General features: G+C 37.2%; 1 protein-coding gene across 3 annotated transcripts in view; it reads right to left on the bottom strand.

Moving 5' to 3' along the window:
- Nucleotides 1-20,020, bottom strand: part of farp1 (FERM, RhoGEF (ARHGEF) and pleckstrin domain protein 1 (chondrocyte-derived)) — a 92,106-nt gene that overhangs the window by 37,462 nt on the left and 34,624 nt on the right. For 2 of the 3 annotated variants that reach the window (XM_081360977.1, XM_081360979.1), the window contains exons 3-12: nucleotides 8,561-8,665; nucleotides 8,395-8,437; nucleotides 8,233-8,311; nucleotides 4,935-5,032; nucleotides 3,128-3,242; nucleotides 2,543-2,690; nucleotides 2,270-2,365; nucleotides 1,524-1,690; nucleotides 1,202-1,270; nucleotides 411-486 (exon numbers count right to left, since the gene is read on the bottom strand). In XM_081360977.1, coding sequence (XP_081217103.1) covers nucleotides 411-486; nucleotides 1,202-1,270; nucleotides 1,524-1,690; nucleotides 2,270-2,365; nucleotides 2,543-2,690; nucleotides 3,128-3,242; nucleotides 4,935-5,032; nucleotides 8,233-8,311; nucleotides 8,395-8,437; nucleotides 8,561-8,665 — 996 coding nt within the window. The remainder of the gene's footprint in view (nucleotides 1-410; nucleotides 487-1,201; nucleotides 1,271-1,523; nucleotides 1,691-2,269; nucleotides 2,366-2,542; nucleotides 2,691-3,127; nucleotides 3,243-4,934; nucleotides 5,033-8,232; nucleotides 8,312-8,394; nucleotides 8,438-8,560; nucleotides 8,666-20,020) is intronic. The other variant, XM_081360978.1, reaches the window with a different exon arrangement.

Raw genomic sequence — 20,020 nt, 5'->3', positions numbered from 1 at the left:
AATTTGAAAGACCCTCGGATTGAGCCGTGTCTAAAGTGAGTTGCCAGACCTAACATCTTGATTTAAGTCTGGCTTGCCAGGCTAATCCAGATGTATTATTTGACAAAAACATGATTTTATCAGCTTTTTGCTCAAAATTTTGCTTTTTTATGAAACTTACCCAAATTCAAGTTGAGTAAAAAAAAGAATGCATGAAGCTAGAATAAAATAGGGTTTTTTGTTTAAAAGCAGAGAGTCTGTTCTTTCTTTTGATATATTGCATGCTCAGCTTTTCATACAGCCAAATATTTTGAGGGCCAAAAATAAAATAAAAAACGCTGGCGGGGAAAGAGTTAAGAAAGTAATTGGGGTTGATTTTGATGCTGACTTTAAGCTTGCATAATATGGGTTACTTTAATGATTACACTCACCTCTACTTGACCCTCAGCACACAGCCTTGGTGGGAATGGAGAATGATCACTGTTGAACTGGACTTTACTATGTTTTCTGAGGATGGAAGATTGGAAACAATCAGCAAGGAGTTTTTCCAAGGGGATCTCCTCACTAGGTTCAAAGATGTGGCCCTATATCCTCTCAGCTATTTCATGGATGTTGGCTGATTGCATTACTGTACGATAATGAACAGACCTTGACTACTGCGCATTGACTACAATGATACTGCTCGACAACAACAACTAGATTTTTCATCTAGTGCTAAAAAAACTTGATGCTGCATGATGTGGGTGGTTGCTAAGTGGGTTCTAGGGTGTTGCCAGGTGGTTTCTAGGATGCTGTGGATGATTTTTAGGGCGTGTGTAGATGGCTACTAGAGCATTGCGAGGTCGTTTTTAGGGTATTTTGCAAGGTCGTTCTGGGAGGCTTAATGGTTACTAGTCAAAATAAGCATTCCTCAAGTCTCTATGAAATATTTTTTGAACAAATGTTTTAGCCTGTCTGATAGTCCACCTGGTGAAAATGCTAAATGAAGACATATTTATGTGGCTCGAATGGTATTTGGATAAATCATATTGAAAAAAATGACGTATAAATGAGGCGTGTTGTTTATGAATGGGTAATTTGATTTATCTTAATAAAGGTTCTTGGGAAATAGATAACTGCACTCATACTTTGTCTTTCTCATTGGCGTGTTGACTTTTGGAGAAAAATGAAATGCAGCAGAAAGCTAGTGACATTTAGACAAAGGTCAACAGAGAAATCTCACCTTTCAAATGGAACCTTTTTGAATTCTGAGTCCTTTACATAATCAATCACCTGCCTTTGTGTGCGGCCACTGATGAGACAAAACATGACAAATGACAGACAGGTTCAAAAACAAAGCAATGTCAAAACATTAACCATCTGGCAAGAAATGAGACCTTCTTGGACTATTATTTAGCAAATAAATCAATGCAGAATATACACTGAACCAGGGAAAGAAGTTAAATATGTCTCTGAAATGTACCTTAACGGTACAGTAAATTTCTGATGATGTGCTGAACTGCATGAGACACCATTTGAGTAAATGTATCTGCACTATTTGTTACCTGAACCTGAAGGACGAACCCCTGGTGAACAAAACCGGTTTGGGCTTGGGTTTGGGTTCTTCGTACAGGCGGAAAAAGGCATGGTACTCCACACAAATCTTCCAAAACACCTTGCAGCAGTCCCTGCTTCCCATCATGAACTCCAGAGTATCCTGACAGTTACTCTGCTTTAGAGAACAGAGACGGAACATTGCGTCTTATTTGTCCTAGTAAAACTACAAGTCGCACGGGTATATTTGTGGCAATAGCCAACAATACATTGTATGGGTCAAAATTATCGATTTTTCTTTTATGCCAAAAATCATTAGGATATTAAGTAAAGATCACGTTCCATGAAGATATTTAGTAAATTTCCTACTGTAAACATATAAAACATTTATTTTTGTGAGTGAATGCAGCACAATTGCGAACATAAATGGACAACTTTAAAGGAGATTTTCTCAATGTTTCGATTTTTTCGCACCCTCAGATTCCAGATTTTTAAATAATTGTATCTCGGACAAATATTGTCATATCCTAACAAACCATACATCAATAGAAAGCTTATGCTCATTTAAAAAAATTCATTCATCTCATTTTAAAAAAAATTACCCATGTGACCCTATCTTACCCATATTAGGGTAAATGGACAGAAAATGCCAAAAGTTATTTATGAATCCATGACTCAGGTAAAGACATAGCTTTGAGTTGAGACATTCGGATACTGCTATAAAATAATAATAAAAAAATAAAAAAAGAGCACTTACATTTAAGTCAGGTCGCAGTTTTATGAGAAAGCGCTTCCTCTTGAAGCTCAGCTTGCGGACTTTAGACCAGTTGAAAGCATTTATTTTGGTGTGTCCCTTTAGAAGTCATATAAAAAAAGATATAAAAGTGCATTCAGTGAGAGTTTACGACAACAAGAAAGCTTCAATAAAAGCAGAAATGAGTTAGGATAATAAAATAAAAACCAGGATAATCCTCAGTGCTCATCTCGTAAAGCTACAATGGGTGAAACTTTAAATAGCATGTTAACTTACTTGAAAAACCAGCACACCAGAATGAGCCACGGCGAGGCTGAGCTTCGTTCCCTCTCGATCCTTCGCTGGGTGAAGACGCACTCCGTACATCTCAAGTCTTCGTGCAATCTCCAAAAGCTGGTAGTCCGATTCAGCTGGTGTCTGGCCGCTGTGAAATGGTTAAATCGTACAAAATTAAGCCTCTTTTTTTTGGCAAAAAGATAAATAAGCTTAATTACGACCTCCACACTCTGTATATCATTTAAGAATCAGCGTCCAGGAACAGAACGTTTATAATTTCTTATAATTGCTGCCTACTGATAAATATCACAGTATGCTGCACTTCCTAAATTAAACGTGGGATGAACTTTAAATGTCAAAGCAATCCACAAATTGTACACAATTACCAACTCCCTGAATGTCTGTTTAATCAGCAAAGACATAAAAAGAAGGAATTTTGCAAAATAAGAAGTTCCTTCATAAGTGGCAATAAACAGCACACTGATCATTTAATGCTGATGTTATCTTTGCTTACAGATGGTCCATATTGCATTAAACATCCACAAACTGATTTGACTTCTCTTTGAGTCATGACTTCACACTCACACGTGTTTCCGATGGTATTCACCGATCTTGTCCATCAATGTGTCCTGCTCTGGAATGTACTTGTTGTTGAGTAGATGTTGTTTACATTGTACCTCGTCAAAGTCTCCAATCTCAGCTGTAACCATAGTAACAGAGACGATTTTAATATGCATCTTTTTATATATAACACACATGCATACATACATACATACATACTGTACATACAGATAAATATGGGTGTGTGTAATAAATATACACACACATATGCATGTATGTATGTATGTATGTATGTATGTATGTCTGTACTGCATGTATGCATGTATGCATGTATGTATGTATGTATGTATGTATGTATGTATGTATGTATGTATGTATGTCTGTACTGCATGTATGCATGTATGCATGTATGTATGTATGTATGTATGTATGTCTGTATGCATGCATGCATGCATGCATGTATGTATGTATGTATGCAGCATACATACATGCATGCACACATACATGCATACATACATACATACACACACACACACACACACACACACACACACATATATATATATATATATATATACACACACACACATGCATGTATGTATGTCTAAGTATGTCTGTACTGTATGTATGCATACATAATATATATATATATATATATATATATATATATATATATATATATATATATATATATATATATATATATATATAAATATACACACACATATGCATGTATGTATGCATGTATGCATGCAGCATACATGCACACATACACATACACATACACATACACATACACATACACATACACATACACATACACATACACATACACATACACATACACATACACATATATACATATACAATGTGATATACAATATATATAATGTTAATGCCGGTCTATATGTAACAGAGTTTTAATATAGTTTAAGATTAATTATTTTAATATATGAAATTATTTCATATATTATATATATTTATATATCATATATATCTGTATTATTACATACATAAAGATATATCATATATATCTTTACATTTATTTATGCTTATTTAATTTTTTATTATTTATAAATAATTGGTTTAAATGTGTGGGTTTTTGGTCTGCCTCTTGATTCTGATGCGACTCTAGTCCATATTTATGCTCAACAGTGGTTTCCATAGCAACTAACCGGTCTGTGATTATGTGATGAGGAAGTGAAGCTTGTTGGACATGATGGAAACACGGTTTTGCATGAGCGACTACACAAAAAAATCTGATCCGTCCACCCGATGACAGCGCTGTCATTTACATAAACCATCAGAAATTCTGCTGGAGGATCAGCTTGACAATGCAAAGCCTAAGACAAGATTAATGCACTTAAAAAACATACAGCTCTGTGATAGAGATTTAATAACACTATATGATAATTATTATAATAATACCCAATGTATTGTGCATTGTCCAAACACTATTTTTGACCTATTTTCAGCTCCCTGTGTGAATGTCTTTGATCGCATTTGACTGTATGGATTGTGCTAAAATCATCAAATTGAATCCGATGAAAGTGCAAGATGACCATATCGACCTAATAATGAAACTCCAATGCATCTATTACGATAATATAATTACTATAATAGTATGCAATGAAGTATGCATTCATTTCTTTTTCAAAATACAATTACTGACCTACTTTTAGTCAACTATCGACCAAATCTAGCTTTGTAATTAACTTTAGAGGTAGATGCACAAATTAAACCACGCATTGTATTCCGTAAAGCATCATAATCAAATTGAATCTTTGTCAGAGTAAATCTTTACACCCTTAGTGCTGTCAAAAGGACTTACACTGCACTATATGAGCCACCAGCAGGGCGGCGCTGCTTTCATTACAGGTCAGACGTCCACAAGCCAGGTCATGCTTGATCTGCAAGGCGAAAAGATACCTGTCGACAGAGAGAAGGACATCATTACAGCTCGTCAGCAAAGACACTGAGTCAGAATGACAGACAGTCAATCAATGGAAAGGTTTCAGGACAGCGACAGACACTTATTGACTGAATTACAGGCAATTTAATGCGTGCAACAATTACCTAATTGAGTTGGAAGTTATCAAGGTAACAATGTATTTTGGGTAAAATCATTCATAAAAATCAATATTTTCAGTTTTTTCATGAAACAGATCAGAGAAGTCCTTGTGTTTGAAGGTTAGCCTCACTTCAGGCACGCTTTAATAGCATCTTCTCATGACGCTAAGTGCAGCCGTGAACTATAAAGAGACGCTCTAATTGAGTTTGGCAGCGTTTCTCTCTCAGTATGTCCATCTGCTGTGTGTGTGTGTGTGTGTGTGCATGCATGTGAAGGGGGTGGATTGGAATGTAATGAGTGATTATAATCAAGGTATTAATCAATATTTTTCCTTCTAAATATCACATGAGTTGAATGACTTTCCTAAGCTTGTGAGATATTACTGTGTTACAGAAGTTACCAGTGATATTACTGAAATATTATTTTCATGTATTCTATAATGTCTGTATCTGATATCTGAATACAGTAACAGTGCTTGCTCATTCAGCCCAGCTTCCAGAAATGAAATATGGAAAGATGTTTTGTTTGAGAGAGGTCTTGACATGTGTCAATACACACGTCTGTTTTTCTCGGGTACTCTGACAGCAATGGTCACTGGGGTCAATAAAGTCTTTAGGGACCATCTCTTTGTTAAAGCCTTACTTTCCAGTTAGACTAAAGTGTAGCTCTCCTTCACAGAAAGAACGCATTATCCTGATGTTTTGAGACGACTCTCCTCTTTATAGTTAGAGCCTGGCCAAATCCAACCTTTTGGAAAAGCTGTGTGTGTGTGTGTGTGTGTGTGTGTGTGTGTGTGTGTGTGTGTGTGTGTGTTAGTTTTCTTGGTTACAGGTTAAGGAACCTCTGGCATTATTGGAGATTGACTGAGTTGTTGCTCTGGACATGTTGGCACTCAGAAACCCAAATCTGCGACCCGGAAGGTCACGACGTGACGAACTTCAGGGTCAGAGTGTCAGCGGCATAATTCATGGAGATATGCTTCAATCTATCTGTATATGTGTGGAAAATTACTATGTTTATGTATTCTTAGCCAATGAGAATCATTCAACCTGAAGCAAGACGTAGCTTAGACTTTGGTGTAGGGTATAACTGCTGTGTGTGTGTGTGTGTGTGTGTGTGTGTGTGTGTGTGTGTGTGTAACTGCTGTGATCTGTGTAACTGTAAGCGGGGTTACGGCCTACAAACTCCTGTATGAGTTATACACGCACATATATTATATATTTATGAACGATATTAGATAAGATTAATATCGTTTAATCGATTTGACAGCATGTATGTATAATATCAGTATCTGCTATAAAAATAATATTAACGTGCTATAATTTCTTTAGCTATAATAGAAATTAAGCTGAAATAATATACTTCTTAGATAAAAAAAAAAAAAATAGAAATGTTGCTTTGGCAACTACCTGAAATAAGTTCAAGTACTACAGATACAAAAACTATATATAGAAATAGTAAAAAATAAAAGACAGAGGCACATACAATTACTAAAACATTAAAATAAAAACTGAAAATATAAAAATAAAAGCTATTTCAAAATATTTATAAATAGTATAATATACAAATACACATAATCTTCAGTTTTCAAATCAACCACCAGTTCTTCAAACTGATTTCCCAAATACACTGGTATGATATCAGCAGTGTTTAATCCATCAAAGCGATTTTTACAGCTTGAAGTGTTTTGCAAAGGCATAAATGTCCTTGGACGAAGGTTTCAGGTTTGGCAGAAATATAATACGCAGCCATCTCAGGAAAATAAGAAACTCTTTGTGTGTTGCCAACAGCTCCCGAGAGTCCGTCCAGAACAGTGTGTCGATCCACAGAGACTCCAGGAATCCTGGGAGACCCGAACACAGCGCTCATTCTGCCCAAGACTCTCTCTCACGGCACCAATTGTTCTCTTGACTGATGCCTGACTCTATAGCCGGCGGGGAAATGTGCCACAAGTCATTCTGTCTGTGAAGACTGCATGAAAGTGTTGTAAAATCCATTACGCTTGTCAGGCGAGAGCGTGTCGACACAATCAGCCGCAGAATATTATCATGCAGTTTGGCCATAAGTAAGTCATCAGTTAGGGACATTACAGGCAGTGCCTGGTTTAACAGACATTCACTTTTCTACATCAGATGCATTATATTTATATTATTGAGCGATTGAGGCCACATTACAACCAAACTCAATAAATCTCTCCAACATGCATGTACTGAACATTTATTTATCGAAATGCATACTGAGAATGGCCTGCAATATTTATCATTTTTTATAGGACGATACGGACAACACAAGGTATGAGAAATTTTATCTTAAAAAAAAACAATGATTAATGACTTGAATTCATGCATAATTCATGAAATTTATAATATATATATTAAAATATTCATTATATATATTAAAATATTGTATATATAGTGTCAAAGAATATCATTTTATAGATATGCACTTGTATGTAATATTTGTAACATAAATATATATATATATATATATATATATATATATAAAATATATATTAAAAAAAATAATATATATATATATATATATATATATACACATATATATATACATACATACACACAAACACACACATACATATATACATACATATACATATTATTATTATTATTATATATATGCACAAAAGCCTCTAAGTGCTATCTGAAATTTTCTTCTAGAATGATAATTTTTATAAAGCTTGTATATTTAAGTTCAGTAATTTCACTTCAATGACAATTAATAGGTAATTTGCATTGCCATTTAAGTGAAATTATGCAAAAGCCTCTAAGTGCCATCATATATATATATATATATATATATATATATATATATATATTAAAGAATATTATGTTGAATATTAAATTATCCAAGTATGATAAATATATTAAAAATAAAACTCATTGTGTTGGTTATTTATATATACTTTAAATTAATAATAATAAGAATACTATGTTGAATATTAAATTATCCAAGTATGATAACTGGTTACAATTAAAAATATAATTCACTATAGCAAGTGTTGGTTATCTAAAGCGCTTTAAATGAATAACACAGATCATACCTGGTCAGTTCTTCTAAAAGCTGCGTGTGATCCGGAGGGAAGAACTTCACCACGAATCTCAGGATGATGTTCTTGGGTCCTGCAGACAGAGAAACATGTTGACGTGCAGTCAGAACGTGTCGTCTGGTAGTCACGTTCAATATTCATATCAGAGATACATACGTCTGATTTGCTTCAGAATCGGCTTCAGCAGATCCAGCCACACCTGATGCATGAATCAAACGACAAAACATCTCAGATGAGGCCGTTCGTTAGGCATTCAGTTTTATGCATTTACATTTACAATCATCTTCCACACATTGAAATCAGAGTTAAAAATGTTTCTCACGGTCATTTTACGCTGGTCCAGGAACTCCAAACCAAAGTAATCGCCCTCGACGAGATTCATATGAGCACAAACCAGGTCAAACAGCGCCTTCCCTGGAGCCCGTTGCTGTTCAGACAGAGAAGAAAATCACTTATGAAGCTCGTTAGACATGAACCACATGAACAGGCACCTGTGTAAACGCACAAAAACATTTATTTTAACGTGGAATCGTGTTTAAAGTCCAAATGAATATCTTGTTTCACTGGTAAAATAGCTTGCGAAAGCAATTTCATTCCAGCTTCAACATCAACTTTCTCAGTTTCTATTTACGCAGCGGTAGGAATGAAAGACTTATAATTACAGTAAACGGTGTCGGCAAACACTAAAGACAACAGCAACAAGAGTTTGTCATTCAAGCAAGCATTGGCAAACAAACACTCTTAACTGGCCATTGGCGATTTCACAACAGTTTTAACAAGACGCTTGCAGCACGTGACCCCTGACCTCACTGTTAAAACTAGGCCAGACGACACAAACACACACATGTGTGGCCCAGCTGACATTACAGTCCTGTCAGGCATGAAAACACACACTCCACACACACATTCAGTGTGGAAATCTCTCCCCCGATCACTCTGTTGTGTTAATACTATTTCTGACTCACTTAAACTCACTTATTTTCTGAATGTTCCCATTGTTAAGTTGTGTTACATGTCGTTGTGTGCTGCCCGGTCTACATAATTCTCCTTTACTGTACTTTTACATTCATCTACCTAATGTTGTTGTATTTGTTATCATTGTCCATTGCCATTATTGTTGCTTGTTCATTGTAAAGCGTCCTTGAGCCCTGGAAAGGCACTATATAAATAAAACGTATTATTATTATTATTATTACTACCCCACACACTGACCGCCGTCACAATTACCAGTCAAAAACAATAATAAAGAACCAACCACAGCATGACATTTTGTGACCCTGGACCACAAAACCAGTCACATGGGTCAATTTTTTTTTAAATTGACATTTCTACACAATCTGAAAGCTGAATAAATAAGCTTTCCATTGATGTATGGTTTGTTAGGATAGGACAATATTTGGCCGAGATACAACTATTGAACATCTGGAATCTGAGTGTGCAAAAAAATCGAAACATTGAGAAAATCTCCTTTAAAGTTGTTCATTTATGTTGGCGATTGTGCTGCATTCACTCACAAAAATAAATGTTTTATTTATTTACGGTAGGAAATTTATAAAATATCTTCATGGAACATGATCTTTACTTAATATCCTAATGATTTTTTGCATTAAAAGAAAAATGGATAATTTTGACCCATATGATGTATTGTTGGCTATTGCCACAAATATACCCGTGCGACTCGAGACTGGAGACGTGATCCAGGATCACATTTCTGCTTTCATTTGCAACCTAAATGATCCTAATGGGAATTTGCATACAGGATTCACAGTGAGAAAACTAGGGATGTGTTTAGATTCATTATAAAAAAAAAAATAGAATCACTATAATGACCTGCAACTTTTTGCATTAAAAACCTTAACAGCTCAGACATTTCCTTCATTTCAAGGCATCCGTGAAGCCCTTCAGATGTGCAGAACTGCTGTAGGTCTGATTCTTCAACACTGAACGCGATAAACCTCACCGAACCTGAGCAAACACACACTGCTACCCTCACACACAGCGCTTTAAAACTTCTCTGGACTTCATCACCTCATCTTCGTCCAGCCAAGCAAAACGTCCAGAAACACACGGAGGGCGAGCTGAGGTTAGCATTCGAGAAGCAGGCGTTCAGTTAATATATGGAGGATTTCCATTACGGAGGACAAATGAGCCGATATATCTGCGCTCCTCGCTGTGTGCGTGTTTACAGTAACGCCAGGCAAACCACTCCCCGTGAATAATAGTCTCTCAGGACGACATGAAAGCGAGTTTGGATGGGATATTTAGTGCATGCTATGCTGCAGTTTCCATGTGTGATAACAGATGATCATAGAGGTCCCAAATAGAGCAGCAAATCATGTCAGAACGATCATATTAACAAGATTAGTGTTTAATGTGTGCACGTTTAATGTGCCAGCACTTGAATTCAAGTCATGATAAAATACATTCACACTTTGCAGAGACCAGCACAAATGCTAAAAAAAGAAAATCTCCAACGGATCCATTTAATTTTGTTCAAGAATGTCACCAATACATTTCTTAATCACGAAACATCCAAACTCACAAGGAACAAATATCCCGCAGGACATGAAGGCGGCATTAATACAGTAAGTTTCCATGGACATTTGATGTCTAGGAACTTTTTGACAGCTGAACTGAATCTGTTTCATGGCAAGAACCACATAATAAGGCAAAAAAGGAAAATAAAATAAAAACAGATTTAAATGTGAAGATTATAAAAAGTTGCAATACAACCAAATTTAATTCCATGTGAAACATCTGAGAGGTTCGCTGAGGATATCTTCTCCAAAATAAAACACTAAAAACACTTGTACTTATTTTTATTGAAGTGAATTTTGGCATCACAACATGAAACTCTAATGTTTGACAAATGGAATAAAATGGACATTTTTAAGATTTGTTGAAGATAGAACTGCATATACTAAATGAGGCAAGGGTGTAGAGTTACATTCAAGCTATTTTAAGGCATGAAGACATTTTTTTTCAATGAAGAAACGTTTAAGTATGTAATTTTGGTGATCAAATATGAGTTAAAATTATTGACTAGAGAGAGACTTTAAGAAATTAATACTTGTATTAAGCAAGGATGCATTAAATTGAGCAAATGACATACATTGACATTTCATTTCTATTCATAAAAAAGATTTAAATGGGGAAGGTTGCAAATTTGCAAGCAGATATGAAACATTGAAACATCTCAGAGATAATTCACAAGAGCATCTTGTCTACATCCCACCGGGCGCCAGCTGTTTCCACAAGGTCCGTGCAGAAGAGCAGAAGAGCCCTCGAGCCGCGGCGGGGGGGGGGGGGACCGGGAGACATGCCAGACCAACACCGAGCCACCGCCGGCACGGACCAGGTTACGCAGGGGTCGCTGGGAATCTGACCCCCAGCGTAAACAGCTGATGTCATGCGAGCCGAGAGATCTCAGCCCGGCATGATGTGTTTGCTCTGAAACACAAGCTCAGATAAGGACTTGGGCGGATCAAGAGCCTTGACTCTCAACACAAACACCTTTGTGCCAAACACACAGGACACATTCAGTGCTTTCAGTCAATAGGAAACAAAACGACTTTTAATTAATCGCTGACGTGTCATTTAGGTGATAAATCCTAATTTAGACCCAGACAGCTGTTCCAGTCCGGATGCATCCAAATCCCTCTCTATTGTAAAATGTGGGAAATAGCAGCCAGCCATAAATAAATCCAGACATGCCTGCAACGTGAGACATTTGTCTGTGGTTGCAGAAGTATGCGTAAAGACGGTAAAGTTAACAACAAAATCACGAAAGCTTGGTGCAGATCACTAACACTAAAGCAATAATTAAAGTGATACAAACACTCTCGCTGTATGTTTGGGAAACGACACAAAAAAACAAAAACGTATCATCATTTCGGAGCATGACTGGACGGGCCCCAGTGGATACAGTAGCTCGCCCTTTCTGGGCTTCCACGTGTTGCTTTCATTGGATCCAGATGTTTCTATCCCACAATTCAGAGCCTCACTGTTCTTCTGCTGCAATGCAATTAAAACTGCAGACGTTATCAGACTAACCGACTCTCGGACGCTTGGAAATCCCCTGCATTTCAACAGCTGGTCGGATCTGGCACTGAAAAAAATACGGTATTTATAGTACAACACAACTGGATGCATTGAGCCGCGCTATTGTTTTGAAGACGCACAAATCAGAACTACTTCGCTCTCAGGCGTTTGACAATAAGGACTGCACTAAAATCAATTCTTATTTTTCTGCCTTAAGGTGCACAGTAAATGTAAACAGTATTTAGCGTAATGCAATGCAAAGAGGAAAGCCAAGTATAAACGTGCAAAAAAAAAAAGTCAGTTTACACCTTATTTAGGAGAAACTTTACAATGGTACGTCTTTCACATTTTTGTTAAAGGGTTAGTTCCCCCAAAAATGAAAATTCAGTCAGTAATTCCTCTCCCTCATGTTGTTCCAACCCCGTAAGACTTTCGTTCGTCTTCAGAAAACACAAATTAAGATATTTTTGATTAAATCTGAGAGCTGTCTCACTCCTCCATAGGCTTCTATGGGATCGAAACTTGCCGGCCCAGAAAGTTAGTAAAGACAATGTTTAAAATAGTCCGAGTGACTACAGTGGCTCAACCTTAAGTTTATCAAGCGACGAGAATACTTTTTGTGCAAAAAAAAAAAAAAGACTTTATTCAACTCTTCATTTTCTTCTGTGTTTCTCTGAGTGAGTTGACGTAGTATAACAGCGCAGCGCTTCTGGGTTGTACGTCAGAACGGAGGCTCACTATTGGCCGACACTGGTCATGTGTGTGATGCTGGCCAATAGTGAGCCTCCGTTCTGACGTACAACCCAGAAGCGCTGCGCTGTTACACTACGTCAACTCACTCAGAGAAACACAGAAGAAAATGAAGAGTTAAAAATGAAGAGTTGAATAAAGTATTGTAAAACTATTTTTAACATTGTTGTCTTTACTAACTTTTTGGGCCGACAAGTTTCAATAACATAGAAGCCTATGGAGGAGTGAGACAGCTCTCAGATTTAATCAAAAATATCTTATTTTGTGTTCTGAAGATGAACGAAAGTCTTACGGGGTTAGAACAACATGAGGGAGAGTAATTACTGACAGAATCTTCATTTTTGGGTGAACTAACCCTTTAAGTAAGCCTGACGTCTCCATACTCAGATTCTAGTCAGAATGTGAGTCTGATCTGATCCATTGGGCTGTGATTATGGGGCGTGTTTTAACCGAACCAGGAGAGAAAATGCCTCTGCACTCAATTGGATAGACCTACAACCAATCAGAGCAACGGAGAAACCACAATGACCACAGGGTTTTCATTGCACCCCATCTTCTCAGCGACCATCGGGGCCAGCTGATAAATTTAACTTCTGCCGAATCCCGTAGGAAGGACGGCAAAAACATGTTTCCGATCGACAAATGCCTTGATTGCGGTTCTCTGTTCCTCTTTTAAAATTAATGCGCTGTCGATATCTTCTATAACAGATGCGATGGCGGCATCTTTGTTGTAAACGAATTCAACCCAAGCGTTCTTTGGTGACGTGGATGAGTACGTTACTGTTGATCATCTGTCCATCATCGTATAAAGCCCGCCCTGACAATTTGATTGGTCCGAACAGCTCTGGTTCGGGCATAATAGCTCCACAACGGATCAAGTCCAGACCGAACTTCCCGACCTCAAATGTTGTGGGCGGGGCTAAGTTCGGCTGGCATCCAGCCTACCTTTAAGTCATTATTAGTCATTGTTTAAAATGATTGTGGAGTTGTGGACTAAAACAAAAGCACAAAAACAAAAGTAAATGTGTGCCGGCAGTCCAACAAAGAAAAAAGCATAATGGAAACTCGCAGAGAATGTAAATTATGTCTTCCTCAAGAAACAAAATAAGGCTCCAAATGAACAAAATGTAATCCAGCCATTAATCTTGGCAGCACAGGATTGCAGTCAGCAGGAGTCAGACACGCTCTCATTGACATTCCAGTCAGCTTGAGATCCCACTACAGCAACAGCCTGACAATAGATCCAGATTCACGATGGGAACTTGCAGAAAGGGCACGCAGATTCATTCACTCGGGGAAATATTCACAGAAGGATTGATCACATTTAATTCCGGATTGAGTTCATCATTTCAAAGACAGTCAAAACAATGAAGGAGCTTCATAGTTCATGTCTTTGAAGTCCATCAGACGGACCATCAGATGTTCAGAGGTCATGAGCAACAGACCACATGCCAAATCTTACTGAATATTATTCAATAAATAAGTCGTATTCAGTACACTTAAAATAACCAATGAATGAACATTCATGTGGCTGGATGCGCATTAAAAGCTTAAAGGTCAAAACATGGTGTATCGCATACAGAATTTAATTTCTTGATGCTAAGTCTTTTACAGTCTTCAAGTGGTTTAAAAGGTGAAAATATTGTGGACTAATTCATTTACAGTCTAAGAATAAAAACAAAAAACACAAGTAAATGTGTGCCGGCACTCGAACAATGAAAAATGCACATTGGAAACATGAAGATTTACAATATAAGATGAAGAAGAAAAAGAAAAAAGTTACATTTATTTTAAATGTAACATTACATGAGTGTAAGATGACAGCAGCAAAGGGAATCTGGATGTAAAAACGGGAAATGAGCATGCAAATGAACTCTTTTCCCGCCAGCGATTAAAAAAAGAAAAAAAAGAAGAAGAAGTTGCTAGCCACCTCCAGCATTTTTGATCATTTTTGCAAAAATGTAATGGCCCCAAGAATATTTTGTTGCATGAATATCTGAACATGCTATATATCGAAAGAAAGAACAGAGCCTCTTGCATTCTTTTTTTATCAACACTTGAATGTGGGTAAGTAAAAAAAAAAAGAAAAATAAGTACAGAACAATAGAACAATAAGCCGAGATCATTTTTATTAAAGACTACAACATTCATAACTAATACTTTTATCACTTGTTTCTGCTCATTTTTTGCACGTGTTTTGATCAAGCGGCAACATCCCTGTCTCTCTCTTGAAACCAACCCGGAAGTGAATTAAACGGCAATTCATCGACTGGCCACTTGAGGCTGGCTGCAAAAGTGAGTCAAATCTGCATCTCCCCCATGTTAAAATGCCCAACTTTACAGCAGAAAAAACCTCAACTAATTGACCCTTCGCTAAGCCACGCCCTTCGTATTTTGAGCACTTCTTGCGTTGTTTTTGCCTCTTCATGATGACTCGCTTAACTTGGTCCTAATCTGTAAGTCGCTTTGGATAAAAGTGTCTGCTAAATGACTAAATGTGCAATAGCGCCCCCTACCATATAACAGGGAAAACACGGAAAGCTGGAAAATTCCATCAATGGCAGGGAAAGAGTTAAATATCTAATAACTGAAAATGAAATCCACCTATCAGTCTTTACTACTAGCAAAGCAATTCCACGTTTTGTAGTGAAATATCCAAAGTAAAACTTGTGCACAGATGATAAAGACTTGAAAACTATCTGAATGAAAAAGTATCGATGCAAAACGAAAAGGGCCATCGTGAGTCTCTGACTGAGCTGCATTCATCAGCTTTCAGATATCACCCAAATATCTGCCACCTCTTCAAGTGTGTCCCTGTGGTGGAAGGACAAGCTGTCCCTCACTGAAGCTCTTTCTGCAGATCTGATCAGCAGGAACATACGGACCCGGCTGAGCTCGCAGCGACGACACAACAATGATCCATTCATCCGCCGCTGAAAGAGCTTTTCTCCCGCGGGGCTCTTTTATTTCACCATTCCTCACATCTAACGGGATGCACAAGATTTGACAACTGCTGCTCGCTCACAAGAGGAGAAAAACACTCAATCTTGTGATCGGTGATGCAAGAAATGAGGAAACTACTGAAACAAGCCTGACATTGCAACAATGTCATAATACATTAGAATACATATAAACTAACTCGATTTTCAGAGGAACTGGAAGTTTGGGCATGATGTCCTATGATGTTCTGAGTGGTTGTTAGCCTGTTGCTACGTAGTTGCTAGAAGGTTCTGGACGGTTGCTAAAGTGTCCAGAGCAGTTGCTAATTTGCTGGTTTCTAGGATGTTGTTTGGATGCCAAGTGTCGCTATGCAATTGATAAAGTGTTCTTGTGGGTTGCTAAGGTGTTGTTATGTGGTTGCTGAGGTGTTCTGAATAGTTGTTAATCTGTTGGTATGTGGTTGCTAGGATGTTGTTTGGATGCCAGGTGTCGCTATGCAGTTGATAAAGTGTTCTAGGGGTTGCTAAGGTGTTGCTATGTGGTTGCTGAGGTGTTCTGAATGATTGTTAGTCTGTAGCTGTGTGGTTTCTAGGATGTTGTTTGGATGTGTGGTGTGTCTATGCTGTGGATAAAGTGTTCTAGGGGGTTGCTATGGTGTTGCTATGAATGTTCCTGAGATGTTCAGAATGGTTGCTAGGATGTTGTTTGGAAAATTGCTATGCAGTTTATAAAGTGTTCTAGGGATTGCTAAGGTGTTGCTATGTGGTTGCTGAGGTGTTCTGAATGATTGTTAATCTGTAGCTGTGTGGTTGCTATGATGTTGTTTGAATGCCAGGTGTGGCTATGCAGTCGATAAAGTGTTCTAGGGGGTTGCTAAGGTGTTGCTATGCATGTTGTTGAGGTGTTTGGAATGGTTGTTAGAACACCCAAGCAACTAAATTGCAACAGACTAACAACCATTTCAATTACCTCAGCAAAACGCATAGCAACAACTGGCAACTACTCATAACACTCAAGCAACTACATAGCAAGTCAGGTGTTGCTATGCAGTTGCAAAGGTATACTGGGTGGTTGCTAAGGTGTTGCTATGCAGCTGCTGAGGTGTTCGGAATGGTTGTTAGTCTGTAGCAATGTGGTTGCTAGATAACCAGGGTGTTGCTATGTGACTTCTAATGCAATCTGAGTGGTGAGTGTTTGTTAGTCCATTGCCATTGTGGTTGGTGTGCTTGAGTGGTTGCTAGGGAGTAGGGAGTGTGGGTGGTTGCAAGAATATTGAAATACAGTTGGTAAATGGTTGTTAGCCAGCTTGCTATGAGGTTGCCAAGGTGTTCTGAATAGTTGCAAAAATGTTGATATGTGGCTGCTATGGTGTTCAGAATGACTATTAGCTATGTTAATGAGGTTGCTAACATGTTCTGAGTGGTTGCTAAGGTGTTGCTATGCGACTGCTAAGGTGTTTGGAATGGTTGTTAGTCTGTTGCTGTGTGGTTGCTATGTGTTCTGAGTGGTTTCAAGAATGTTGAAATGCAGTTGACAAGGTGTTCTGAATGGTTAATACCCAGGCAGGTTGCTAAGATATTATGTGTGGTTGCTAAGGGGTTGCTATGAAGCTGTTGAAGTGCTCAGAATTGTTGTTAGTCTATTGCTATATTGTTGCTAGGAAATTATGTTGTATATATTAGTCTGTGTGGAATCACCAAGAAAATGCACATGAAACTGTTTATCCGGACATTCATATTAGTGTACAAGACTGAGCAAATGACCAGACAAACACTATTACTGAAATCCAATATAAACATCTGAGCTCTACTCCACTTCAGCGAAGAAAATTATACCGGTCAATATTTCCCCCACTTTGACTGAGTGAACTGTGGTAAATGAGGCGGAATAATAATGGAGCATGAACATTTCAAACTATAGGAGAGAAAGTATAATGACACAAAACACCTGTGATAAAGCCAAATTCACAACTCGCAGAAGGACGAAAATATAAAGATATACTTTCTCAACTCGAGCACAATTAGTCTACTATTAATCCAACTGTGAAACACAGTTTTGGTTCCAGGATAACGAGGAAACCCCTAATCCGATCTGACAAACCCGTCACAGTCTGTCACAGTGTGTATATGGATGAGCGGTGTGTGATTCGATTTTAAGCCCAGACGTTATTAAAAGCCACGGTCAGGTCATTAAAATGCAGCTCACGTCACCGAGTCTCTGAGGTTATGTTAATCATGTCGGGTACTAATGAAAACTAATGAAAAACACTGCAAGTCACGCTCTCAACTAAAGTGGAGATAGTGGATTAGACACGCAAAAGCCCCATGGGAAATACCACATTATGGTCTCGACATTATCAAATAAGGAAGGAGGAACCATCGACGCAGCGAATCAAAGACGGCAAAATATGTCTTTCAATGGCATTTCAATAGAAGATTCTGCCATCGTTTATGTCGTTCAAAACTCTATGAATTTAAGAAGATACAAATATATTTTGACTGTAAATGGGGTCCAAAAATGTTGATATCATCACTGCTTTTTAATGATTAAATATTACCTTTAATGTGGGTAAAAGCCAAAATAAACTTAAACTGAAAGAACAAATCATATTTCCTTGCATTATCGTCTAAGTATCGATCAATACCATTTTTGGTTTTGTTGTTTGTTAATAACGTAAGCATAAAGTGTATTACTTTTAGCCAGGCAGCAACTTTCTGGTTTTAGATACTGTCACATTGTTGTCAACTTTTTACATTAATTTACACCAAGACGGCAACAACACACACGTTGTGTATAGAAATGAATCTAGAAAGGAAGAATAAGGCCCAGTGTCATTATTGTCAACTAAAACTATTTTTTTTTTAAACATTTTTGGTGATTAAAATAAAGCTGAATTTAAAATATATAAATATTATGTATATTATAATATAATATTATATAAATATATAAACAAATAAATGGAAAACCTAAACTAAAAAAATATGTAAAATAGAACTTTAAATGTTTTCATGCCATAAATTGAAGAAAAATTATTAAATTAATTATTATTAATTTTAGTATTGTACTAAAATTATTCAAATTAAAATAAGTTAAACAAATAATATAAATGACTAAATGCACACAATAAAATGACTAAAACTTGAACTAAATATAAAAAGAAAACAACTGAAATCTCAGATCTTCCATAATATGCGAACATGTTCTACATTCATTCCAGAGTATTAATTGTTCATATTTCACGCAGCTGCAGGGACACATCTGTTCTCGTGGCCTGATCTTCGGGGTGAGTTGCAGGACATGACCGACCCAAGGAAGGTTTTAGAGTGCATTTCAAAACCAGCATGAAGGTTTAATGAGAAGAAACCAATCAAAGGTCGGTTTTGGTATGTTGATGATGTTTGTGATTTACTTACAACTGACTGCAAATCAAGCCTGTAAATCAGCCTTCTGGTCCAGCACATTCCCTTCAGAGAAATGTTGAGAAATGTGACCTCTGCTAACAGCAAAGACCGACAGGGATTAGGTTAAACTTCTTAACCTGCAGCTCCACAAATCCAGTTACTATCCCATCCATTTCTGATGGGAAAACTCCAAGCAACTTGGGCTCATTATAAAACATCCAAGCGCATATGAGACAATAAATTGGGTGTAAAATTCGACTAAAAGCCTGGAAAACCATGTTAGTGCATCTGTGTGGAGCCTGACATTAGATCTGGAGCTGGAAAAGAGGAATTCAACAGCAGATTCCAAGAGTAATTGGATATTCAACAGCAGACGGCATCTGAGGAAAAGGAAATTAAAGCTCATTTTATGGTCATATATCTCACTGACTGATCCTCAATAAATTCAGAGGAGATATTAAAATCATAATTCAACCCCCTAATCACTGGGCAAATATGCACCATGATGATTATTATTATTTTTTTTTTTTTGCATTATTACATTTTTCCCCTCAAATTGTCATTGCTATAATCTCACATAAACACCTCCTGCACACTTTCGTTTCCTGAAAATCTCATTACATTTTTTTTTTTTTTTTTGTGGCGAAAAC

This window comes from Scardinius erythrophthalmus (assembly GCF_964197995.2).
Source record: "Scardinius erythrophthalmus genome assembly, chromosome: 3".
Lineage (NCBI taxonomy): Eukaryota > Metazoa > Chordata > Actinopteri > Cypriniformes > Leuciscidae > Scardinius > Scardinius erythrophthalmus.
This window is presented reverse-complemented; position numbering and strand designations above follow the sequence as displayed.